Source organism: Heptranchias perlo, chromosome 13 (assembly GCF_035084215.1).
Source record: "Heptranchias perlo isolate sHepPer1 chromosome 13, sHepPer1.hap1, whole genome shotgun sequence".
Lineage (NCBI taxonomy): Eukaryota > Metazoa > Chordata > Chondrichthyes > Hexanchiformes > Hexanchidae > Heptranchias > Heptranchias perlo.
Genome location: NC_090337.1, coordinates 2,889,725 through 2,916,372, shown reverse-complemented (window position 1 = coordinate 2,916,372; position 26,648 = coordinate 2,889,725). Strand labels below are relative to the sequence as shown.

General features: G+C 51.0%; 1 protein-coding gene across 1 annotated transcript in view; it reads left to right on the top strand.

The window, feature by feature from the left end:
* The window catches only part of p3h2 (prolyl 3-hydroxylase 2), a 145,119-nt gene that overhangs the window by 76,654 nt on the left and 41,817 nt on the right, over positions 1–26,648 (top strand). The window contains exons 2-6 of the mRNA XM_067994842.1: positions 11,513–11,665; positions 16,413–16,602; positions 20,841–20,972; positions 22,911–23,053; positions 26,333–26,422. Of these exons, the coding sequence (XP_067850943.1) occupies positions 11,513–11,665; positions 16,413–16,602; positions 20,841–20,972; positions 22,911–23,053; positions 26,333–26,422 (708 nt within the window). The remainder of the gene's footprint in view (positions 1–11,512; positions 11,666–16,412; positions 16,603–20,840; positions 20,973–22,910; positions 23,054–26,332; positions 26,423–26,648) is intronic.

Genomic DNA, 26,648 nt, shown 5'->3' with positions numbered 1-26,648 from the left:
TTCAATGAGATCACCTCTCATTCTTCTAAACTCCAGAGAGTACAGGCCCATTCTATTCAACCTCACCTCTCCTCACACCCCCTCACAAGCTGGTCACGCCCTCCAGTTTGGGGACCTCTGCATTAAATGATTCTTGGTTGCTGGGACAGCTGCCGGTCATTGTGGAGAGAGATTTGATAACTCATCCCCGACCCAGCCTTCTCCACATTGTCAACATTCTCTTTCCCAGTTTTGCACTTTTTAAAGGCTGCACCCCCTCTCTCACAGTGCCTGCGTTCTGTGCTATCTCCTCTATAATTGTCACCAAGGGTACATTGGGTGCTGAGGGGTACAGCAGTGTTACTGGACTAGTAATCCAGGGAACTGGAACGATTCAAGGAGAAGGCCCACCACCACCTTCTCTGGGCAACTAGGGATGGGCAATAAATGCCGGCCTTGCCAGCGACACCCACACCTGAAAAATCTTTACAGTCAATAGTTAATCCACAATATTACTTTAGATTAAACTGTGGGAGTAGGACAAAGGGACACAGGTTCAAACTAATACAACTTTACAGCTGATAGAAAGAAGAATGTACCTGAGCCTTTTGTCACCTCGGGACGTCCCAAAGAGCTTCACAGTCAATGAAGTATTTTTGAAGTGTAGTCACTGTTGTAATGTAGGAAAAGCAGCAGCCAATTTGCACACAGCAAGATCCCACAAACAGCAACGCACAGGGGTGAAGGGTGAACGGGACTTAGTGCGAGTTAGGACACGGGCAGCAGAGTTTTGGATGAGCCAAAGTTTAACTTCGATCCCCTATCAATGCTGAATTAGCTGATCTCAGCTGGTGTAGTGGTCGTGATATTACAGTGTTGACACCTGCTGGGGGAGGCCAGGATTCTGGCTAGCTGTGCTGACCCCTCCCCTCGGTCGAATAGCCTCGGCGCCTCTGGCTACCAAGCAGCATAAATCGGCACGCGCTTCCTGTTTTTAATCATACGGAGGGACCCCTGTATGTGGACACTGAGGTGAGAATAGGACCAGGCTCAACTATGATGCCCCCCATGGTGGAATATCTCGTCCACTCCTGCCGTCCAGGCTCACAGGTGAAAATTGGTCCTTTGGGTGAGGTGCTGGCTGGTGCTTGTTGAAAACCCACCCCGGGGAGGAGGGAGAAAGCATTATAAAATTTGCAAGGACTCAGAAAGAGCGAGCTGAAGGGGAGAAAAAATAAGTTGGAAACCGTCAGTGCAGTGTTCGGATCACGGCGTGGATTTCGACCCGGAGTTGAGTAAAACTCTCCAAGCTGTATAAAGACCGTACTTAAACATACACAACCAAAACACTGAACCCTGTGCTGGTAAATTCCTTGCTCTGGTTCAAACTTTGCCGTGTTTTACTGGTGTGTACGGTGGTTCTGTTGCTGGACTAATAATCCAGTGATCATGAGTTCAAAACCCACCAGGGCAGTTTGAGAATTTGAATAAATCTGGGAATAAAAAGTTGGTCTCAGTAAAAGTGCCCATGAAGCTGTCGGATTGTCGTAAAAACCCAACTGGTTCAGTAATGTCCTTCAGGGAAGGAAAGCTGCCGTCCTTACCCGGTCTGGGCCTATATGTGACTCCAGACCCACAGCAATGTGGTTGACTCTTAACTGCTCGCTGACGTGGCCCAACAAACTACTCGGTTATATCAAAACCGTTACAGTGGTTCAAGAAGAAGGTCCATCGCCACCTTCTCAGGGCAACTAGGGATGGGCAATAAATGCCGGCCTTGCCAGCGACACCCACATCCCGAGAATGAATAAAAAAAATACAAACCAGATTTAAAAAAGAATCTGTGCTTTTTATTAAATGAGAAGGGTTTGTTGGGATTTACGGTGCCGATGTGTTTGCTGAGGATTCTTGAACTATATCGTGGTGCTGAGCCAGCTGGCACAGTCTCTGAGGTTTACTGTCCAAACCCACAGGCTGGAAAATCCCATCTCACCTCTCCAGCTGTAAATAATATCAGTCAGTGCTCAGAATTTCTCTGCTAGTAACTGGTGCTAGCCGGGGCTCCGTGGGCCGCACTCTCACCTGATTCATGAAGGTCATGGGTTCAAGTCCCACTCCAGAGACTTGAGCTCAGAGCTGGCTCTCCCAGTGTCAGTACTGAGGGAGTGCTGCACTGTCGGAGGTGCCGTCTTTCGGATGAGACGTTAAACTAAGGCTCTGTTTGCCCTTTCTGGTGGACATAAAAGATTCCACGGCCACTAACAGAAAAAGCGCAGCAGAGATCTCCCCGGTCTCCTGCCCAATATTCATCCCTCAACCAACATCTCTATCAGATTATCTGATCATTATCACATTGCTGTTTGTGGGATCTTGCTGTGCGCAAATTGGCTGCCGTGTTTCCTACATTACAACAGTGACTACACTTCAAAAAGTACTTCACTGGCTGTTAAGCGCTTTGGGACATCGTGAAAGACGCTATAGAAATGCAAGCTCTTCCTTTTTCTTGGTGTTTTTCTCCATTCAAGAAAGTTACTGCATTTATTTATATATATTTTAAGAATTCCTAGCCGGCCAGTGCTCAGATTGGTTAAAAGGCCCCATGGTGCTGAGCAAGAAGATTCCAGATTTGATCCCGGGTCTCTGCGGGGGAGATGCGTTTGGGCTTCTGACTTCTATGGCTTGGAAGCAGAGGGAAAATCGCCCAGGACCCCTACCAGGGACCCCTATCCAACCACCCTTGCTGAAAAGTGGGGTCTGTGCAGGTGAGGAGAGGGTTGAGCTTGGCGGCAATGCCCTCACACTTGGAGAGCCTGCCTGCGGCCACTGCTTAAACTCACACTTGGAGAGCCTGCCTGCGGCCACTGCTTAAACTCACACTTGGAGAGCAGACACTTGGACTGGGTTATCCGTGGACCCCGGCTTCCTTCAGCAGAGAACGGGAGTTGGATCGGCAGGACCCAGTTCATACTGTGAGTTCCAGAGCACTGCTGGAGGAGGAGGCTGTCAGCCCCGACTGTAAATCAGCTCACTAAATATAACCGAGACCTCCTTAAAATCATCGGTCCATTTTATCATTTCATTTCCTCTCTACACTCTGTAATTTTTTTCAGATTGAAGTGCCTGATTCTCAGAGTGACCAGTGGAGACGTGCGATTCCCTCAATGTTACTTGACCCAATGAGGAAACTCCCTGAGCACATTTTTAACGTGCTTTCAGCTACTCCGACAATTCATCTCCTTTTCCCCTTTTCCCATCTCTATACAGTTTCCGTATTTCTCCATTAATTCTTCATCCCTCTCTCTCTCCGTGACGAGTCTTTGCATTCCATCCCTGATTGTTTTTTAACAGAAGTGAACTGATTCTCTGTTATTACATCAAATGTGGGATTCAGCAGAAGTACCTGGGAGTTCAACTGTTTGACCTTATTCTCTGATATCTTATGCCCCGACTTCTCTCTCGTCTCCTCCCAGGTTCAAAATTTGACCATGAGTGTTGATGGCATATTCCACCATGGAATGCATCGCATCTAATCCCAGTCCCATTCAGGGCCCATAAACGTACACTTCCGTTACTGGTTACTGCGTATTGATCTTGTGTTGCGGTCAAGGCACATTGATGGGGAATTGAAGAGGGAGCTTTACTCTGTATCGAACCCTGTACCTGCCCTGGGAGTGTTTGATGGGACAGTGTAGAGGGAGCTTTACTCTGTATCTAACCCGTGCTGTACCTGCCCTGGGAGTGTTTGATGGGACAGTGTAGAGGGAGCTTTACTCTGTATCTAACCCGTGCTGTACCTGCCCTGGGAGTGTTTGATGGGACAGTGTATAATCCTTTTGTAGCCTGATAGTTCTGGCTTAAGCCTCACTTGGGGGTAGGTAACGGTTACTAAATTATTCGGGACACAATCTTTTGAAGAGATGGTAAACGAAGGTGGCCGGTGCAATGTGAAACTCCTGATCCTTGAAAATCTGCTTCTGTTGGAAATTCGTGTCTTCTTCTTTTCTGAGTGTTCAACAATGGCACTGTGCTTTCTTCACCCAGTCTCAGCCGCGGCTCAGTGGGTAACCTCTCCCCTCTGAGTCAGAAGGTCGTGCGGTCAAGTCCCACTCCAGAAACTTGAGCACAAAATCTAGGCTGACACTTCATTGCAGTACTGAGGGAGCGCTGCACTGTCGGAGGGTCAGTACTGAGGGAGTGCTGCACTGTCGGAGGGTCAGTACTGAGGGAGTGCTGCACTGTCGGAGGGTCAGTACTGAGGGAGTGCTGCACTGTCGGAGGGTCAGTACTGAGGGAGTGCTGCACTGTCGGAGGGTCAGTACTGAGGGAGTGCTGCACTGTCGGAGGGTCAGTACTGAGGGAGTGCTGCACTGTCGGAGGGTCAGTACTGAGGGAGCGCTGCACTGTCGGAGGGTCAGTACTGAGGGAGTGCTGCACTGTCGGAGGGTCAGTACTGAGGGAGTGCTGCACTGTCGGAGGGTCAGTACTGAGGGAGTGCTGCACTGTCGGAGGGTCAGTACTGAGGGAGTGCTGCACTGTCGGAGGGTCAGTACTGAGGGAGTGCTGCACTGTCGGAGGGTCAGTACTGAGGGAGTGCTGCACTGTCGGAGGGTCAGTACTGAGGGAGCGCTGCACTGTCGGAGGGTCAGTACTGAGGGAGTGCTGCACTGTCGGAGGGTCAGTACTGAGGGAGCGCTGCACTGTCGGAGGGTCAGTACTGAGGGAGTGCTGCACTGTCGGAGGGTCAGTACTGAGGGAGCGCTGCACTGTCGGAGGGTCAGTACTGAGGGAGCGCTGCACTGTCGGAGGGTCAGCACTGAGGGAGCGCTGCACTGTCGGAGGGTCAGTACCGAGGGAACGCTGCACTGTCGGAGGGTCAGTACTGAGGGAGCGCTGCACTGTCAGAGGGTCAGTGCTGAGGGAGCGCTGCGCTGTCGGAGGGTCAGTACTGAGGGAGCGCTGCACTGTCGGAGGGTCAGTGCTGAGGGAGCGCTGCACTGTCGGAGGGGCAGTACTGAGGGAGCGCTGCACTGTCAGAGGGTCAGTGCTGAGGGAGCGCTGCTCTGTCGGAGGGTCAGTACTGAGGGAGCGCTGCTCTGTCGGAGGGTCAGTACTGAGGGAGCGCTGCACTGTCGGAGGGTCAGTACGGAGGGAGCGCTGCACTGTCGGAGGGTCAGTACCGAGGGAGCGCTGCACTGTCGGAGGGTCAGTACCGAGGGAGCGCTGCACTGTCGGAGGGTCAGTACCGAGGGAGCGCTGCACTGTCGGAGGGTCAGTACCGAGGGAGCGCTGCACTGTCGGAGGGTCAGTACTGAGGGAGCGCTGCACTGTCGGAGGGTCAGTGCTGAGGGAGCGCTGCTCTGTCGGAGGGTCAGTGCTGAGGGAGTGCTGCACTGTCGGAGGGTCAGTACTGAGGGAATGCTGCACTGTGGGAGGGTCAGTACTGAGGGAGTGCTGCACTGTCGGAGGGTCAGTACTGAGGGAGTGCTGCACTGTCGGAGGGTCAGTACTGAGGGAATGCTGCACTGTGGGAGGGTCAGTACTGAGGGAGTGCTGCACTGTCGGAGGGTCAGTACTGAGGGAGTGCTGCACTGTCGGAGGGTCAGTACTGAGGGAGTGCCGCACTGTCGGAGGGTCAGTACTGAGGGAGTGCTGCATTATCGGAGGGTCAGTACTGAGAGAGTGCTGCACTGTCGGAGGGTCAGTACTGAGGGAGCGCTGCACTGTCGGAGGGTCAGTACTGAGGGAGCGCTGCACTGTCGGAGGGTCAGTACTGAGGGAGCGCTGCACTGTCGGAGGGTCAGTACTGAGGGAGCGCTGCACTGTCGGAGGGTCAGTACTGAGGGAGCGCTGCACTGTCGGAGGGTCAGTACTGAGGGAGCGCTGCACTGTCGGAGGGTCAGTACTGAGGGAGCGCTGCACTGTCGGAGGGTCAGTACCAAGGCTCCATCTGCTCTCTGTGGTGGAGGATCCCACGACTATTTGAAGAAGAGCCGGGGATTGATCAATATTTATCAATATTTATCCCTCAAACAACACCCACAAAACTGATTATCTGGTCATTACATCATTGCTGTTGGTGGGATCTTGCTGTGTGTAAATTTCCTGCCGTGTTTCCCTACATTACAACAGTGACCACACTTCAAAAGCGTTTCATTGGCTGTACAGCACTTTAGGATGTCCATAATATATTAAAGGCTCTGTATAAACACAAGTTCATTCATTCATCTGTCAAGCTTCTCGCCTCTTATTTTAAATCCAAAGATGTTTTGGACATTTTAAAGGTGCGTGTTCTGGTGCTCAGACACTACAACAACAATAATAACTTGCATTTATATAGCGCCTTAAGAACATAAGAACATAAGAAATAGGAGCAGGAGTAGGCCAATCGGCCCCTCGAGCCTGCTCCGCCATTTAATAAGATCATGGCTGATCTGATCCTAACCTCAAATCTAAATTCACGTCCAATTTCCTGCCCGCTCCCCGTAACCCCTAATTCCCTTTACTTCTAGGAAAGTGTAGAAAACGTCCCAAGGCGCTTCACAGGAGCGATTATCTGACAAAACTTGACCCCGAGCCACATAAGGAGATATTAGGACAGGTGACCAAAAGCTTGGTCAAAGAGGTAGGTTTTAAGGAGCATCTTAAAGGAGGAGAGAGAGGCGGAGAGGTTTAGGGAGGGAATTCCAGAGCTTAGGGCCCAGGCAGCTGAAGGCACGGCCACCAATGGTGGAGCGATGAAAATCGGGGATGCTCAAGCGGCCAGAATTGGAGGAGCGCAGAGATCTCGGAGGGTTGGAGGGTTGGAGGAGGTTAGGGAGGGGCGAGGCCATGGAGGGATTTGAAAACATGGATGAGAATTTTAAAATTGAGGTGTTGGTGGACCGGGAACCAACGTAGGTCCAGCGAGCACAGGGGGTGATGGGTGAACGGGACGTGGTGTTACCCCCTCTGACCGGTGATGGTGCTACGATCTCTCCACTGGGAGCTGAGGTACAATTGCAACGTGACAAGTTTACACTTACGCTCTTCACCAGATAAACTCAGTGAACCACGGGAAGGGCTTGGGGGCTTCTCAAGTTTTTGATCCTGTGATTTGTCGTCTTTTTAGCAGTTGTTTGGCTCAGAACATCTGTAGCCTGTAGCACAGTAACTAGCTCCAGAGTTTGAAAAGCGCACCCTCTGGGCCTAGTTTCTGTTGTTGGGTCTTTGAACCTCACGGGACACCCTGGGCAGAAAGCTGCATTTCTTGTGTCCGATAGACTGTAAGGAAACTTGGAATGTGAAAAGGCACAGTTTCCTGCAAACGTCAGGTAATTCAAAATGTAGGAACTGGAGGAGGCCATTCAGCCCCTCAAGCCTGTTCTGCCATTCAACTAGGTTATGGCTGATCTGTACCTTAATTCCAACTACTCACCTTGGTCCCGTAACCCTTAATCCCCTCGCCTAACAAAAATCTATCAATCTCAGTTTTGAAATTTTCAATTGACCCCCAGCCTCAAACAACTCTGCGGCCTATATCCCACGCCAAGTCCCAACACCGCTGCCCCCTTTAGCCTCCATGGACTCACCCCTCCCTCTCTCTGTAACCTCCTCCATCCCTACAACCACCCCCAGAACTCTCCGTTGCTCCAATTCTGACCTCTTGTCCAACCCCCCACTTCACCCTATAATTGGAAGTCATGCCTTCAACTGTCTACGCTCCACACTCTTGAATTCACACCATATACCCCTTCCACCTCCCCCCCACTCCCTCCTTTAAGGCCTTCCTTAAAATCCTTGTCTTTGGCCAAGGTCATCTCTCCTACTATCTCCTTCTTTGACTCAGTGTTCATTTTTTGATTACTCCCCTGTTGAAGAGCTTTAGGACATTTTTCTACATTGAATGCAAGTTGTTGTTGTTGTTGTTGTTGTTGTTGTTGTTGTTGTTGCCGCCCATATTGCAGGCCCCCCCCCCCCGCCACTTTTGGCAAGAAGCCCTTGCAGCAGTGTGGTGAGCGGGGAGCAGGTGGATGGGTTTGGCCCCATTCTCAGCCCAAGTTTTGCCTGGGGGCCAGTGTTACTGAAGTAATAAATCTAGGTCACTGAATTTATATATGAAAATAATCGGTGCCAAGTCAGAAGGTCGTGGGTTCGAGTCCCACTCCAGAGAGTTGAGCCCACAATCCAGCCTGACGCTCCCAGTGCCAGTACTGAGGGAGAGCTGCACTGTCGGAGTGGCCGTCTTTAGGATGAAACGTTAAACCGAAGCCCCATCTGCCTCTCAGTTGGACGTAAAAGGTTCCACGGCACTACTTTGAAGAATTGCAAGGGCGTTCTCCTGTGTCCTGGGCCAATATCTATCCCTCAACCAACATCCCTAATACAGATTACCTGGTCATTATCACGTTGCTGTGTGTGGGATCTTGCTGTGCACAAATTAGCTGCTGCGTTTCCAATATAATAACAGCGACTACACTTCAAAAGGACTTCATTGGCTGTAAAGTCCTGAGGTTGTGAAAGGCTCTATATAAATGCAAGCTCTTTCTTTCTGTGTCATGAATCAATGAAGATCAGTAACTTGTCCATCGACAAATTGAAATGCCATAAATCCCCACCGAGGAGCCCCTCTGAACAAAGGGCAAATGGAAGGAACGATTGAGTCTGAAGTGAGTCCTGGGAGAGTGTTTCGAGTGTGTACTCTCACCCTCTCTGGATTATTAGTCCATTAACAACCACTGCACCACCAGATCCACTCTAGAGTCCCAGACATCAGTTACTATCCCTGCCTGCCGTCACTTTCTCTCAAATCCAGTTCTCTCTTCCTTCAAAACCTCATACAAATCTATCTACCTATCTGTGCTTTAGGATCCGTCCCCATCAATATTTCCCGTCTCCTGCTTGTCCCCCTCCCTTCTCTTCTCCCCCTCCGCAGGCTCTGAGATGTTGCTGTGTGTATGGATGTTTGGGATGTAATTGTGCCTGTGTGTGCATTGGACACTCTTTCAGGTGCACACCCAGTGAGTGTTGCTGCACCACTGCCAATTATCTCACCCACCATAAAAATCATCTTCTCTACCGTAGGCAAGTTTCAGTTGACCAAGGCTGAAGATGATGCAGCCAAGTGTGGTGAATAGAGTCTTATCCCAACTAGTGCCACGTGCCTGATTCATCAACCAGGGTAACGTCTGTCAAATGGCAATGGAGCTGGATTCTTCTGGGCACTTTTTACAGGGACCACAGGATGAAACACTTTCCATTGTCAAAGACTTCGACAAGGACAAGGCAGCTTGGTTGAAGCAACTCAGGTCCAAATAGTTCCCCATCCATTGGGGGGTTTTGCTAAGGGTGCTCTTTGACTCTGACACTTGTTTTGATGGCAGACTTTGTAAAGTCTTGCAAGAATGTGCCATTGGGATACGATAGCAAAGTGGTTATATTACTGGCCCAGTAATCCAGAGATCACGAGTTCAAATCCCACCACGGCAGTTTCAGAATTTGAATTAAGTTTGAAAATAATCTGAAAATAAAAATCTAGTATCAGTAAAAGTGACCATGAATTGTCGTAAAAACCCAACTGGTTCACTGATGTCCTTTAGGGAAGGAAACCTGCCGTCCTTACCCAGTCTGGGCCTATATGTGACTCCAGTCCCACACCAACGTGGTTGAATCTTAACTGCCCTCTGTTGCGTCAAAAAAACTCCAATCATCGGATGTGGTCTGTACATTGCTGCTTTCTCTGATCGTTCTTCCCCTTGTCTCCTGGGAAATGGTCCCTAAGCTCGCTCATGCATCTGCAGCTAGGCTTGCTGGAAAGATCAACCAGGAACCAGCAACCCTCTCCTCTCCAGTTTAACCAGCTTGTTGTCCCAGCTCAAGATCGGCTAACTCAGGCCGGAGATCAACCCTGGGACTGTCCTGGTCTGTATGCCTCAGCCGCTCACTGAGTCAGCGGCCTGTCCTGGCGTGACGATAGGTTTCTGCGGACTTTGCCTGTACATGCAACATGCTTGCAATGTGAAACCTCTAGTGAGTAAACATTACCTGAGCTGGGCGAGGCAGCCATTTACCATCACGAGCTTATACCTGACACCAGCCATTCACAGTTTGCTTCTACATGCGAGTAGGTACATTCCTCGATTATGTTCAAGCAAGAAAATAGACAATCTGAATAGGGAAGTAATGGTTGAAATGTTGCACGGAATCTTGGTCAGAACTCGTTACTAACCCCAAGCATCAGTTTGAATTATTTAAAAATGCCCTGCCTTTTAAAAATTAATTCTGGGGATGTGGGCGTCGCTGGCAAGGCCAGCGTTTCTTGCCCATCCCTAGTTGCCCCTTGAGAAGGTGGTGATGAGCCTTCTTGAACCGCTGCAGTCCGTGTGGGGAAGGCAGTTGTCACAAAGAAAATGTTTGGGCAATTTTCATCAAAACGGAGGGGGTGAAGGAAGCCATTTCATATTAAAGTATTGAAGTAGGAACATGGCTTCTCGCTCCGAAAATAACCCAACCTCATTTTTACACTTAATCTGTCACAACTTGTTGGAAAGTGAACAGACTCTTCATTACTCAATTGGACGATTCTTGACTGTTGGCCAAACAGTCTTTCCCCCCCCTCCCCAATCTCCGAATATCTTTTATGCCCCTTTAATGATTCTCCCGGGTTGCTCACAGCAATGTCCAAGAGATTAATCTTTAATTCTTGAGTCAGAGGGTGGAGGATAATTGAAATGGGGCACAGATGTAATTCAGTCCCCATTGCTGCCCATATTTTTACCTTTCTGCAAGAAATTCCAACGTCCATATTTATAATGGAAACCTCCTATGTAATTGCAATTGCAACAACAACAATTTGCATTTATATAGCACCCTTAATGTAGTAAAATGTCCCAAGGTGCATCACAGGAGCGTAATCAGACAAAAACTGACATCGAGCCAAAGGAGATATTAGGACATGTGACCAAAAGCTTGGTCAAAGAGGTAGGTTTTAAGGATTGTCTCAAAGGAGGAGAGAGAGGTAGAGAGGCGGAGAGGTTTAGGGAGAGAATTCCAGAGCTTAGGGCCTAGGCAGCTGAAGGCACGGCCGCCAATGGTGGGGCAAAGGAATTGGGGGATGCACAAGAGGCCTGATTGGAGAAACGCAGAGTTCCCGAAGGGTTGTAGGGCTGGAGGTGATTACAGAGATAGGGCGGGGCGAGGCCAGGGAGGTTTTGGATATGAGGATGAAAACTTCAAAATCGAGGTGTTGGTGGACCGGGAACCAATGTCGGTCAGTGAGCAGAGGGGGTGATGGGAGAACGGGACATGGTGTTACACCCTCTGACCAGTGGTGGTGCTGCACTCTCTCCACTGGCGGTGAAGTACAATTGTAACGTGACAAGTTTACATAGGAGGATTCTATTACAAATGTAGACATAGGAACCTATACTGGAAAAAGTACACAGAAATATGTGCCAGCGTAAGATTTTTTAATACAATACATATTAATGGGCTCTCAGTAATAAATTCACAATGAATCTTTATTAACACAGCTGTTTCCTGGAACTTTTGTTTTCAGTTGAATGAGCTCGACAAAGCAGCTGAGGCAGCTCACACCTTCTTCTTGGCAAACCCTGAACACATGGAAATGAGGCAGAGCCTGGAACGTTACAAGCTGATGGAGGGGGTGAAGGAAAGTCATTTCATCGATCGGGAGATGAGGCCGTACATGGTAAGAAGATTGAGGGGGCTCGGCGGTGATGGCGAAATGTACAGGGGGGCGGGGACATTCTGTCCAATTAAACTGTGAAAAACACCCAGTCAAATGATTCTAGATTCTGTCCTTCTAACTGGACTGTGCAGAGAAAGGATGTTGAAGTATAGAACACTGGGGTATAGTACTGGTGGGTACAGGTCTGTCACTGTATAACACTGGGGTACAGTACTGGTGGGTACAGATCTGTCACTGTATAACACTGGGGTACAGTACTGGTGGGTACAGGTCTGTCACTGTATAACACTGGTACAGTACTGGTGGGTACAGGTCTGTCACTGTATAACACTGGGGTACAGTACTGGTGGGTACAGGTCTGTCACTGTATAACACTGGGGTACAGTACTGGTGGGTACAGGTCTGTCACTGTATAACACTGGGGTACAGTACTGGTGGGTACAGGTCTGTCACTGTATAACACTGGAGTATAGTACTGGTGGGTACAGGTCTGTCACTGTATAACACTGGAGTACACTATTGCTTTTCAACACTAGAACTGGACTAATAATCCAGAGAACATGAGTTCATATCCCACCATGGTAGTTTGTGAATTTGAATTCAGTTAAAAAGCTCTGGAATTAAAAAGTTGGGGTCACTAAATGTGACCATGAAGCTGTCGGATGGTCGTAAAAACCCAACTGTTCACCAATGTCCTTTACGTGGCCCAGATGTGACTCCAGTCCCAGACCTTAACTGCTGTCTGAGGTGTTTTTATAGGTACGGTAGCATAGTGGTTATGTTACTGGACTAATAATCTAGAGGCCTGGACTAGTAATCCAGAGTCATGAGTTCAAATCCCACCATGGCAGCTGGGGAATTTAAATTCAGTTAATTAAATAAAATCTGGAATTAAAATACTAGTATCAGTAATGATGGCCATGAAACTTCCGGATTGTCGTAAAAACCCATCTGGTTCACTAATGTCCTTTAGGGAAGGAAGCCTGCCGTCCTTACCCGGTCTGGCTTATATATGACTCCAGACCCACAGCAATGTGGTTGATTCTGAATTGACTCTGAAATGGCCTAGCAAGCCACTCAGTTGTAAAATCTTGTTTTAAAAAATCATAATAAGAATAAAACCGGACGGACCACCCGGCATCAGACCACTAGGCACCAGACACAACAAAGGCAAACCAAGCCCAGTCGACCCTGCAAAGTCCTCCTCACTAACATCTGGGGACTTGTGCCAAAATTGGGAGAGCTGTCCCACAGACTAGTCAAGCAACAGCCTGACATAGCCATACTCACAGAATCATACCTTTCAGCCAACGTCCCAGACTCTTCCATCACCATCCCTGGGTATGTCCTATCCCACCGGCAGGACAGACCCACCAGAGGTGGCGGTACAGTGATATACAGTCAGGAGGGAGTGGCCCTGGGAGTCCTCAACATTGACTCTGGACCCCATGAAATCTCATGGCATCAGGTCAAACGTGGGCAAGGAAATCTCCTGCTAATTACCACCTACCGCCCTCCCATAGCTGATGAATCAGTCCTCCTCCATGTTGAACACCACTTGGAGGAAGCACTGAGGGTAGCAAGGGCACAAAATGTACTCTGGGTGGGGGACTTCAATGTCCATCACCAAGAGTGGCTCGGTAGCACCACTACTGACCGAGCTGGCTGAGTCCTGAAGGACATAACTGCAAGACTGGGCCTGCGGCAGATGGTGAGCGAACCAACACGAGGGAAAAACTTACTTGTCCTCGTCCTCACCAATCTACCTGTGGCAGATGCATCTGTCCATGACAGTATTGGTAGGAGTGACCACCGCACAGTCCTTGTGGAGATGAAGTTCCGTCTTCGCACTGAGGACACCATCCAACATGTTGTGTGGCACTACCACCGTGCCAAATGGGATAGATTCAGAACAGATCTAGCAGCTCAAAACTGGGCATCCATGAGGCGCTGTGGGCCATCAGCAGCAGCAGAATTGTATTCCAGCACAATCTGTAACCTCATGGCCCGGCATATTCCTCACTCTACCATTACCAACAAGCCAGGGGATCAACCCTGGTTCAATGAGGAGTGTAGAAGAGCATGCCAGGAGCAGCACCAGGCGTACCTAAAAATGAGGTGCCAACCTGGTGAAGCTGCAACTCAGGACTACATGCATGCTAAACAGCGGAAGCAACATGCTATAGATTCCACAACCAACGGATCAGATCAAAGCTCTGCAGTCCTGCCACATCCAGTCGTGAATGGTGGTGGACAATTAAACAACTAACGGGAGGAGGAGGCTCTGTAAACATCCCCATCCTCAATGATGGCGAAGTCCAGCACGTGAGTGCAAAAGACAAGGCTGAAGCGTTTGCAACCATCTTCAGCCAGAAGTGTCGAGTGGATGATCCATCTCAGCCTCCTCCCGATAGCCCCACCATCACAGAAGCCAGTCTTCAGCCAATTCGATTCACTCCACGTGATATCAAGAAACGGCTGAGTGCAATGGATACAGCAAAGGCTATGGGCCCCGACAACATCCCAGCTGTAGTGCTGAAGACTTGTGCTCCAGAACTAGCTGCGCCTCTAGCCAAGCTGTTCCAGTACAGCTACAACACTGGCATCTACCCGACAATGTGGAAAATTGCCCAGTTATGTCCTGTCCACAAAAAGCAGGACAAATCCAATCCGGCCAACTACCGCCCCATCAGTCTACTCTCAATCATCGGCAAAGTGATGGAAGGTGTCGTCGACAGTGCTATCAAGCGGCACTTACTCACCAATAACCTGCTCACCGATGCTCAGTTTGGGTTCCGCCAGGACCACTCGGCTCCAGACCTCATTACAGCCTTGGTCCAAACATGGACAAAAGAGCTGAATTCCAGAGGTGAGGTGAGAGTGACTGCCCTTGACATCAAGGCAGCATTTGACCGAGTGTGGCACCAAGGAGCCCCAGTAAAATTTAAGTCAATGGGAATCAGTGAGAAAACTCTCCAGTGGCTGGAGTCATACCTAGCACAAAGGAAGATGGTAGTGGTTGTTGGAGGCCAATCATCTCAGCCCCAGGGCATTGCTGCAGGAGTTCCTCAGGGCAGTGTCCTAGGCCCAACCATTTTCAGCTGCTTCATCAATGACCTTCCCTCCATCATAAGGTCAGAAATGGGGATGTTCGCTGATGACTGCACAGTGTTCAGTTCCATTCACAACCCCTCAGATAATGAAGCAGTCCGAGCCCGCATGCAGCAAGACCTGGACAACATCCAGGCTTGGGCTGATAAGTGGCAAGTAACATTCACGCCAGACAAGTGCAAGGCAATGACCATCTCCAACAAGAGAGAGTCTAACCACCTCCCCTTGACATTCAACGGCATTACCATCGCCGAATCCCCCACCATCAACATCCTGGGGGTCACCATTGACCAGAAACTTAACTGGATCAGCCACATAAATACTGTGGCTACAAGAGCAGGTCAGAGGTTGGGTATTCTGCGGTGAGTGACTCACCTCCTGACTCCCCAAAGCCTTTCCACCATCTACAAGGCACAAGTCAGGAGTGTGATGGAATACTCTCCACTTGCCTGGATGAGTGCAGCTCCAACAACACTCAAGAAGCTCGACACCATCCAGGAGAAAGCAGCCCGCTTGATTGGCACCCCATCCACCACCCTAATCTTTCACTCCCTTCACCACCGGCGCACTGTGGCTGCAGTGTGAACCATCCACAGGATGCACTGCAGCAACTCGCCAAGGCTTCTTCAACAGCACCTCCAAAACCCGCGACCTCTACCACCTAGAAGGACAAGAGCAGCAGGCACATGGGAACAACACCACCTGCACGTTCCCCTCCAAGTCACACACCATCCCGACTTGGAAATATATCGCCGTTCCTTCATTGTCGCTGGGTCAAAATCCTGGAACTCCCTTCCTAACAGCACTGTGGGAGAACCGTCACCACACGGACTGCATCGGCTCACCACCACCTTCTCAAGGGCAATTAGGGATGGTCAATAAATGCCGGCCTCGCCAGCGACGCCCACATCCCATGAATGAATAAAAAAAAAGCCACTCAGTTGTATCAAAGCACATGGACTGCAACGGTTCAAAAAGAAGGCCCATCGCCACCGTCTCAGGGCAACTAGGGATGGGCAATAAATGTCGGTCTTGCCAGCGATGCTCACGTCCCGAGAATGAATTAAAGGAACCATTGGTTGTTGCTTTTGGAGAAGTTGAGCTCACTTTTTATTTCAGTTGTCCTATGAGGAGAGGTTAAGTAGAATGGGCCTTTACTCTCTGGAGTTAAGAAGAATGAGAGGTGATCTTATTGAAACATATAAGATTCTGAGGGGGCTTGACAGAGTAGATGCTGAGAGGCTGTTTCCCCTGGCTGGAGAGTCTAGAACTAGGGGGCATAGTCTCAGGATAAAGGGTCGGCCATTCACGGCTGAGATGAGGAGGAATTTCTTCACTCAGAGGGTTGTGAATCTTTTGGAATTCTCTACCCCCAGAGGGCAGTGGATGCTGAGTCGTTGAATATATTCAAGGCTGAGATCGATAGATTTTTGGACACTAAGGGAATCACGGGATATGGAGATCAAGTGGGAAAGTGGAGTTGAGGTCGAAGATCAGCCATGATCTGATTGAATGGTGGAGCAGGCTCGAGGGGCCGGATGGCCAACTCCTGCTCCTATTTCTTATCTTCTTAAATGTTCTTATGTTGAGTTCTTTTCATTGTATGACCTCTAATTCTTGCCTCTTCTGTTCCCAGGAGGCCTTTAGCACTGGGTTGAAACACTACGATGATGATCAATATGCCTTAGCCATTGATTCGTTTGAGAAAGCCCTCAGCCTGTACTGGGAAGCTGAGACAGAGTGCCGAGCTCTGTGTCAAGGGCCACAACAGTTTGATGGTAACAGTTACCCAGTAAACGGGGCTCACCTTTATGAAGTCATAGCAGGTAGGACACGCCGAATGTAAAGGAAGACCTTACATTTCTATCGCACCTTTCACGGCCTCAGGACGTCCCAAAGCGCTTTACAGCCAATGAATTGGCTCTGGTTCTTTTGCCAATTACCTTCAATCTGTGTCCTCTCGTTACCGACCCTTCTGTCACTGGAAACAGTTTCCCCTTATTTACTCTGTCAAAACCCTTCATGATTTTGAACACCTCTATCAAATCTCCTCTTAACCTTCACTATTCTAAGGAGAACAATCCCAGCTTCTCCAGTCTCCACATAACTGAAGTCCCTCATCCCTGGGACCATTCTAGTAAATCTCCTCCGCACCCTCTCCAAGGCCTTGACATCCTTCCTAAACTGCGGTGCCCAGAATTCGACACAATACTGCAGCTGAGGCCTAACCAGTGTTTTATAAAGGTTTAGCATAACTTCCCTGCTTTTGTACTCTATGCCTCTATTAATAAAGATGGTGTGGAGATGCCGGTGATGGACTGGGGTGGACAAATGTAAGGAATCTCACAACACCAGGTTATAGTCCAACAGTTTCATTTGAAAATCACGAGCTTTCGGACGCAGGAGAAAGCCTCCGAAAGCTTGTGATTTTCAAATAAAACTGTTGGACTATAACCTGGTGTTGTAAGATTACTTACATCTATTAATAAAGGCCAGGATCCCGTGTGCTTTTTTAACAGCCTCCTCAGCTTGTCCTGTCACCTTCTCTACCAGATGTTCCAGCCCTTTGATGGGCCAGGGAGCTACTGGGTGGGTCAAAGCTTTTGCTCACCCCCAAGACAAAGTTCGAGAGGCTGCATGGTATTTTCTCACTGAGCTGGGCCAGACTGTATAGTGTTAGAGTTACTAATAACTGGGGAATGTGGGAATGCCCTAATGATGATATTTATGTCCCAAACAAACTGGACTGAATTGTGCCAGGAATGAGTTCAAGGATTTGCAAATTTAATTTATAAAGTTCAGCCAACTGGTTATTTAAACAAAAAAGCATTCAGATTGCTTTGCCCAGATTGTTTCTCGACTGAGCACAGCTGACCGATCTGAGACCCATTGCCCACGGGAATTCCATTGTGTGATAACGTTGAGTGTGGGCCTGGCACGGGTGGCCATTTATTGAATCAAGTATTCAGCCCATTCATAAAACGAGCCCTCGGTGAGTGGCTGCACACTTGCTCCCCAGTGCTCAGTGCTATTTTTACTCTGCATGAGGTTTCCATCTGGGCCTTTTGCGTGTTGGCATCAGAGCTGACTGCAGGTGTTGGTGAGAGCCCTCGAGCGGTGGGAGGACTAACATCAAAACTGGTTTGAAATCAATGACCAAAGAATCATGGACTGATAGAAGACAGAAGAAGGTCATTCAGCACATCGCTGGAGCCAAAGATAAGCAGAAGAGCCAGCAGTTTAAATTTGTGATTTTAATTTTTTTTCTGGCAATTTCATCCCTTCATCCACTTTTTGACTAACCCTCAGTAGAGGAGCCAATCGGGAGCGAGAGAGCTGAAGAGCGATGAGAAAGTTGCGATCAGGTGATGCAGGAGAAAGGGACGCCTGAGGGAGCTGAGGAGTCCCACAGGTGGAAGGAGGAAAGGAAGGACCCTCCTCTCCAAATAGTGTCACCGAAGAGGACAGACCCATCCCATCCAAAAGACGGCACCTCCCACAGTGCAGCACTCCCTCAGTACTGACCCTCCGACAGTGCGGCGCTCCCTCAGTACTGACCCTCCGACAGTACAGCACTCCCTCAGTACTGACCCTCCCACAGTGCAGCACTCCCTCAGTACTGACCCTCCGACAGTGCAGTGCTCCCTCAGTACTGACCCTCCGACAGTGCAGCACTCCCTCAGTACTGACCCTCTGACAGTGCAGCGCTCCCTCAGTACTGACCCTCCGACAGTGCAGCGCTCCCTCAGTACTGACCCTCCGACAGTGCAGCGCTCCCTCAGTACTGACCCTCCGACAGTGCAGCGCTCCCTCAGTACTGACACACCGACAGTGCAGCGCTCCCTCAGTACTGACCCTCCGACAGTGCAGCGCTCCCTCAGTACTGACCCTCCGACAGTGCAGCGCTCCCTCAGTACTGACCCTCCGACAGTGCAGCGCTCCCTCAGTACTGACCCTCCGACAGTGCAGCTCTCCCTCAGTACTGACCCTCCGACAATACAGCACTCCCTCAGTACTAACCCTCCGACAGTGCAGCGCTCCCTCAGTACTGACCCTCCGACAATACAGCACTCCCTCAGTACTAACCCTCCGACAGTGCAGCACTCCCTCAGTACTGACCCTCCGACAGTGCAGCACTCCCTCAGTACTGACCCTCCGACAATACAGCACTCCCTCAGTACTAACCCTCCGACAGTGCAGCGCTCCCTCAGTACTGACCCTCCGACAGTACAGCACTCCCTCAGTACTGACCCTCCGACAGTGCAGCACTCCCTCAGTACTGACCCTCCGACAATACAGCACTCCCTCAGTACTAACCCTCCGACAGTGCAGCGCTCCCTCAGTACTGACCCTCCGACAGTACAGCACTCCCTCAGTACTGACCCTCCGACAGTGCAGCGCTCCCTCAGTACTGCCCCTCCGACAGTGCAGCGCTCCCTCAGTACTGCCCCTCCGACAGTGCAGCGCTCCCTCAGTACTGACCCTCCGACAGTGCAGCACTCCCTCAGTACTGACCCTCCGACAGTGCAGAGCACTCTCTCAGTACTGACCCTCCGACACTGCAGCGCTCCCTCAGTACTGACCCTCCGACAGTGCAGCACTGCCTCAGTACTGACCCTCCGACAGTGCAGCACTCCCTCAGTACTGACCCTCCGACACTCCCTCAATACTGACCCTCCGACAGTACAGCACTCCCTCAGTACTGACCCTCCGACAGTGCAGCACTCCCTCAGTACTGACCCTCCGACACTCCCTCAATACTGACCCTCCGACAGTGCAGCGCTCCCTCAGTACTGCCCCTCCGACAGTGCAGCGCTCCCTCAGTACTGACCCTCCGACAGTGCAGCGCTCCCTCAGTACTGCCCCTCCGACAGTGCAGCGCTCCCTCAGTACTGACCCTCCGACAGTGCAGCGCTCCCTCAGTACTGACCCTCCGACAGTGCAGCACTCCCTCAGTACTGACCCTCCGACAGTGCAGCGCTCCCTCAGTACTGACCCTCCGACAGTGCAGCGCTCCCTCAGTACTGACCCTCCGACAGTGCAGCTCTCCCTCAGTACTGACCCTCCGACAGTGCAGCACTCCCTCAGTACTGACCCTCCGACAGTGCAGCGCTCCCTCAGTACTGCCCCTCCGACAGTGCAGTGCTCCCTCAGTACTGCCCCTCCGACAGTGCAGCGCTCCCTCAGTACTGACCCTCCGACACTCCCTCAATACTGACCCTCCGACAGTGCAGCGCTCCCTCAGTACTGACCCTCCGACACTCCCTCAATACTGACCCTCCGACAGTGCAGTACTTCCTCAGTACTGACCCTCCGACAGTGCAGAGCACTCTCTCAGTACTGACCCTCCAACAGTTCAGAGCACTCTCTCAGTACTGACCCTCCGACAGTGCAGCACTCCCTCAGTACTGACCCTCCGACACTCCCTCAATACTGACCCTCCGATAGTACAGCACTCCCTCAGTACTGACCCTCCGACAGTGCAGCGCTGCCTCAGTACTGACCCTCCGACAGTGCAGCTCTCCCTCAGTACTGACCCTCCGACAGTGCAGCACTCCCTCAGTACTGACCCTCCGACAGTGCAGCGCTCCCTCAGTACTGCCCCTCCGACAGTGCAGCGCTCCCTCAGTACTGAGGTGTCAGCCTGGATTATGGGCTCAAGTCTCTGGAGTGTGGATTTGAACTCACGACCTACTGTATCAGAGTCGAGAGTGCTGCCCACTGCGACCCGGATCAGTTCGAGTGGGAGACAGTGTGATGGATCTGAACTTCAACACAGTGGGGATGCAGGGAGGAGGAAGAGTGAGTCGGACGGGGGATTTGGAGATTCGGGAAACAGAGGAGGGAAGTTGGGAAGAGCCGTGACCATAGTGAGATCTACAAAACAGAGAGAGAGAGACGAGAAAGGCTGACATGAGGAACGATGGAGGTGAGGGAGGAATGGTCTATTTCTTGTGCGGGAGCGGGAGTGAAGAGTTACAGAATCCTCTCCAGGTCTGGGAGAAGCTTTATGTTTTCGGACTGTGCTCTGTAATTCTGTGTCATGTGTTTCTTCCCTGCTCAGATCACTGCATTCAGGTCCTCCAGTGTGAACACGATTGTGTGAGGGAGCTGGCCACCCGAGCTGGGCGACTCTCGCCCATCGAGAATTACCTGCCCATGCACTACGACTTCCTGCAGTATTCCTACTACAAGGGTGAGGCCCATTGATGATTTCAACTCAACCCAACACCTTGTGTAGTCTCAGGGGCCGGGTCTCGTCCCGAGTCCACCTGTAGTTTTTTTAAAGTGACTCATCTTTTCAAACATATTTTATTTAAAGATTTATTTTGTATCAGCTACGATTATTTACGATGCATTTAAGGGGAAGCTGGATAAACACGTGAGGGAGAAAGGAATAGAAGGATATGCTGATAGGGTGAGATGAAGTAGGGAGGGAGGAGGCTCGTGTGGAGCATAAACACCGGGATAGACCAGTTGGGCCGAATGGCCTGTTTCTGTGCTGTGGACTTGATGTAACTCGATTAGACTGTTCAATATTCCAGTACTGGCAAGGTTAACGAAATCTGACTGACAGAAAACCATTGGGAGTAAGGACAATCCCATCGAAATCTCTTCATCAGGAGCGTGTGAAGAAAGGATGTAGGCCAGACTGGACCAGGCCAGGCCAGGCCAGGATGTAAGTCTCTGCCCTGGACCTAGAACCCAAATCTCAACGACTCAGGCCAGATTTCGCCCTCGAGTGCCTTTATTGATTGTGGGTCATTAACACAGACCAGATTTTATACCCAATCCCAAAGTCAGACATTTGGCCAATCATCTGTAACTCAGTGAAGGCCCAGTGATTCCTCCAGTCGATATATGGAAGGAATGAAAGAGTTACACCTCTCAGAAAATCTCAACATGCTTCCGTTACAGTGAAATACTTTGGAGTGCAGTGACTGTTGTTATATCATCATTCTACTCACAGCAAGATCCCACAAACAGAGATGAGACAAATGACCAATTAAGTTGTGTTAGTGATTTTTACTGGGCCCTTCCCTGGGAGCCCTGTGAGACTGGGCCCCCTCCCCTGGTGTCCTTACCCGGTCTGGGCCCCTCCCCTGGTGTCCTTACCCAGTCTGGGCCCCTCCCCTGGTGTCCTTACCCGGTCTGGGCCCCTCCCCTGGTGTCCTTACCCGGTCTGGGCCCCTCCCCTGGTGTCCTTACCCGGTCTGGGCCCCTCCCCTGGTGTCCTTACCCGGTCTGGGCCCCTCCCCTGGTGTCCTTACCCGGTCTGGGCCCCTCCCCTGGTGTCCTTACCCAGTCTGGGCCCCTCCCCTGGTGTCCTTACCCAGTCTGGGCCCCTCCCCTGGTGTCCTTACCCGGTCTGGGCCCCTCCCCTGGTGTCCTTACCCAGTCTGGGCCCCTCCCCTGGTGTCCTTACCCGGTCTGGGCCCCTCCCCTGGTGTCCTTACCCAGTCTGGGCCCCTCCCCTGGTGTCCTTACCCGGTCTGGGCCCCTCCCCTGGTGTCCTTACCCAGTCTGGGCCCCTCCCCTGGTGTCCTTACCCGGTCTGGGCCCCTCCCCTGGTGTCCTTACCCGGTCTGGGCCCCTCCCCTGGTGTCCTTACCCAGTCTGGGCCCTTCCCTGGGAGCCCTTTGAGACTGGGCCCCTCCCCTGGTGTCCTTACCCAGTCTGGGCCCTTCCCTGGGAGCCCTTTGAGACTGGGCCCCTCCCCTGGTGTCCTTACCCAGTCTGGGCCTCTCCCCTAGTGTTCTTACCCGGTCTGGGCCTATAGGTGACTCCAGTCCCACACCAACATGGTTGACTCTTAACTGCCCTCTGAAGTGGCCAATCAGTTGTATCAAAACACTACCAAAGGTTCAAGAAGGCCCATCACCACCTTCTCAGGGCAACTGGCGAATGGGTGATAAACACCGACCTTGGCAGCGACGCCCACATCCAGAGAATGAATTTTTAAAATGGTGATCTATGTATTTATTGATCGGCCGGGGTTAAAGGGTCCCACCCACACTTTATAAACTTGCCCTCCTACGAGAGGGTCCAAGAGGATGTGTGGAGGTGACAGGGTGTGTTGGATGTGTTTCTGGGAGTTGTTTTAATGGAGTGCTGTCACTCGCTCTTTCTGCAGTTAACAATCACAAGAAAGCATTGGAAGCCACTAAATCCTATTTACTGATCCGGCCAGTGGACGAAGCCGTGCTGGAGAATCTGGCTTATTACCAGAGTATACTGGACGGTCAACTGGATACAGAGCAAATCACCCCTCGGCAAGTGAGTCATCTTCAGAGGGGGAAGGCAGCGGCAGGGAGGCGCTGGTGTGTGTGTGAGGGACTGTGAGGGACTGTGTGTGAGGGACTGTGAGGGACTGTGTGTGAGGGACTGTGTGTGAGGGCCCCGTGTGTGAGGGCCCCATGTGTGAGGGACTGTGTGTGAGGGACTGTCTGTGAGGGCCCCGTGTGTGAGGGCCCCGTGTGTGAGGGACTGAGTGTGAGGGACTGTGTGTGAGGGACTGTGAGGGACTGTGTGTGAGGGACTGTGTGTGAGGGACCCATGTGAGAGGGCCCCGTGTGTGAGGGACTGTGAGTGAGGGACTGTGAGTGAGGGACTGTGTGTGAGGGACCCATGTGAGAGGGCCCCGTGTGTGAGGGACTGTGAGTGAGGGACTGTGTGTGAGGGCAGGAGCAGTAATGCCTCCTCTTCTGTCAAATATCCTGTCGATCTCGCTGTCTGTGCTCACACATAAACCCCACTTTCGGAACTTTTTTATTTATTCTGGGGGTGTGGGCGTCGCTGGGAGGCCGGCATTTATTGCCCGTCCCGAGTTACCCTGAGAACGTGGTGATGAGCCGCCATCTTGAACTGCAGTTGCCTTTTTGGTAAAACTGAGTAACTCACTCGGTCACTGCAGAGGGCAGTTAGAGTCAACCACGCTGGTGTGGGACTGGAGTCACCTATAGTCCCAGACCGGGTAAGGACGGCAGGTTTCCTTCCCTAAAGGACATCAGTGAACCAGTTGGGTTTTTCCCACAGTTTCTCGGTCACTTTCACTGATTCCAGATTTTTATTTTCAATTTTAACTGAATTTAAATTCTCAAACTGCCGCGGTGGGATTTAAACTCACGCCCTCCGGATCATTGGTCCAGAAACAGAACCACTTTAATTGGATTTATTCATCATTAAACACATTTATATTGTGATCGTTCTGTTGTGCCAAACAGTTACTCCTTCTCCAGTTATTAGATTCAGAAATTAAAGTTCAATTTAACCCGACGACATAATAATCTATTGAACTTCAAAAAATACCATCCTTAAATTCCTTTCAGAATAATAAATCCACAAAGCCTTATTAATGCCTTTTTAGTCTATATTTGAAATACTCCTTCAAATAGATTCTTCTCCCCTTATAAAACAGAGCATTCCTTTGTTGGCCAATCACGAATCTGGCTGTACTGTAATCACTGCACTACTGTACCCACCTCGGTGCCCACCTTGGTGCCCCCTCAGTGCCCACCCCAGTGCCCCCCTCAGTGCCCACCCTGGTGCCCTCAGTGCCCACCCCAGTGCCCCCTCAGTGCCCACCTTGGTGTCCTCAGTGCCCACCCCAGTGCCCCCTCAGTGCCCACCTTGGTGCCCCCTCAGTGCCCACAGTGGTGCCCCCTGATGCCCACCTTGGTGCCCCGCAGTGCCCATCCCAGTGCCCCCTTAGTGCCCACCTTGGTGCCCGTGTGCCCACCTTGGTGCCCTCAGTGCCCACCCCAGTGCCCCCTCAGTGCCCACCTCAGTGCCCCCTCAGTGCCCACCTTCGTGCCCCTCAGTGCCCACTCCAGTGCCCCCTCAGTGCCCACCTTGGTGCCCTTAGTGCCCATCCCAGTGCCCCCTCAGTGCCCACCTTGGTGCCCTCAGTGCCCACCCAGTGCCCCCTTAGTGCCACCTTGGTGCCCTCAGTTCCCACCCAGTGCCCCTCAGTGCCCATCTTGGTGCCCTCAGTGCCCACCCCAGTGCCCCCTCAGTGCCCACCTTGGTTCCCTCAGTGCCCACCCCAGTGCCCCCGCAATGCCCACCTCAGTGCCCATCTTGGTGCCCTCAGTGCCCCCTCAGTGCCCCCAGTGCCCACCTTGGTTCCCTCAGTTCCCCCTCAGTGCCCCCAGTGCCCACCTTAGTGCCCTCAGTGCCCACCTTGGTGCCCTCAGTGCCCCTCAGTGCCCCCCAGTGCCCCCCTCAGTGCAGCTACTGCTGAACCCCTTCTACACACTGACACTAAACAAAATTCAGAAAATGTTGGAGACTCACTAACATTTCTATCGCGCCTTTCACATCCTCGGGACGTCCCAAAGCGCTTTACAGTCAATGAAGTGTTTTTGAAGTGTCGTCACTGGTATAATGTAGGAAATGCAGCAGCCAAGAGGCGCACAGCAAGATTCCACAAAGAGCAATGATACTTTGAAAAAGTTATTGTCTCTTATTGATGTTGGTTGAGGGATAAATATTGCCCAGGACACCGGGGAGAACTCCCCTGCTCTTCTTCCAATAGTGCCAAGGGATCTTTTCCATCCATCTGAGGGGGCAGACGGGGCCTTAGGAACATAGGAACAGGAGTAGGCCATTCAGCCCCTCGTGCCTGCTCCGCCATTTGATAAGATCATGGCTGATCTGTGATCTAACTCCATATACCTGCCTTTGGCCCATATCCCTTAATACCTTTGGTTGCCAAAAAGCCATCTGTCTCAGATTTAAATTTAGCAATTGAGCTAGTATCAATTGCCATTTGCGGAAGAGAGTTCCAAACTTCTACCACCCTTTGTGTGTAGAAATGTTTTCTAATCTCACTCCTGAAAGGTCTGGCTCTAATTTTTAGACTGTGCCCCCCACTCCTAGAATCCCCAACCAGCGGAAATAGTTTCTCTCTATCCACCCTATCCGTTCCCCTTAATATCTTATAAACTTCGATCAGCTCACCCCTTAACCTTCGAAACTCCAGAGAATACAACCCCAATTTGTGCAATCTCTCCTCGTAACTTAACCCTTGAAGTCCGGGTATCATTCTAGTAAACCTACGCTGCACTCCCTCCAAGGCCAATATGTCCTTCCGAAGGTGCGGTGCCCAGAACTGCTCACAGTACTCCAGGTGCAGTCTAACCAGGGTTTTGTACAGTTGCAGCATAACTTCTGCCCCCTTGTACTCTAGTCCTCTAGATATAAAGTCCAGCATTCCATTTGCCTTCTTGATTATTTTCTGCACCTGTTCATGACACTTCAATGATCTATGTACCTGAACCCCTAAGTCCCTTTGGACATCCACTGTTTTTAACTTTTTACCATTTAGAAAGTACCCTGTTCTATCCTTTTTTGGTTTAATGTCTCATCCGAGAGACGGCACCTCTGACAGTGCAGCACTCGATGACATGCTTAAGTCTTTGGAGTGGGATTTGAACCTATGACCTTCTGACTCAGAGGTGAGAGTGCTGCCCACTGAGCCCCGGCTGACACTAGCAGAGGAAGGTTGTGATATTTGGGGTAGTGGTTACTGATCTGTCTCTCTGCTGTTCCCAGGAGCTTGTTTCCTACATGGAGCGATATCAGCTGGAGAAGGAGATTCTCCTGTCAGTCGGCAGTGATCTGGGAATCCCGTACTTGGATCCAGTAAGTGCTCCCCACGTAAACCGATCAGGGACGGTGGGGGTGGGAGTTGGCGGGGGATGGGGGGGGGGTCGGTGGAGTGACCTCTGACCTCTGGATACTGTGTGTCAGTTGCAGAAGAGACACTGATCGTTTCACTTGCTCCAATCCCCTTCCAGCGTTGGTCAGTTGTGTGGGAGAAGGTGGTCCAGGGAAATTCAAATATCTATCGTAATGGAGGGTTAGGGTT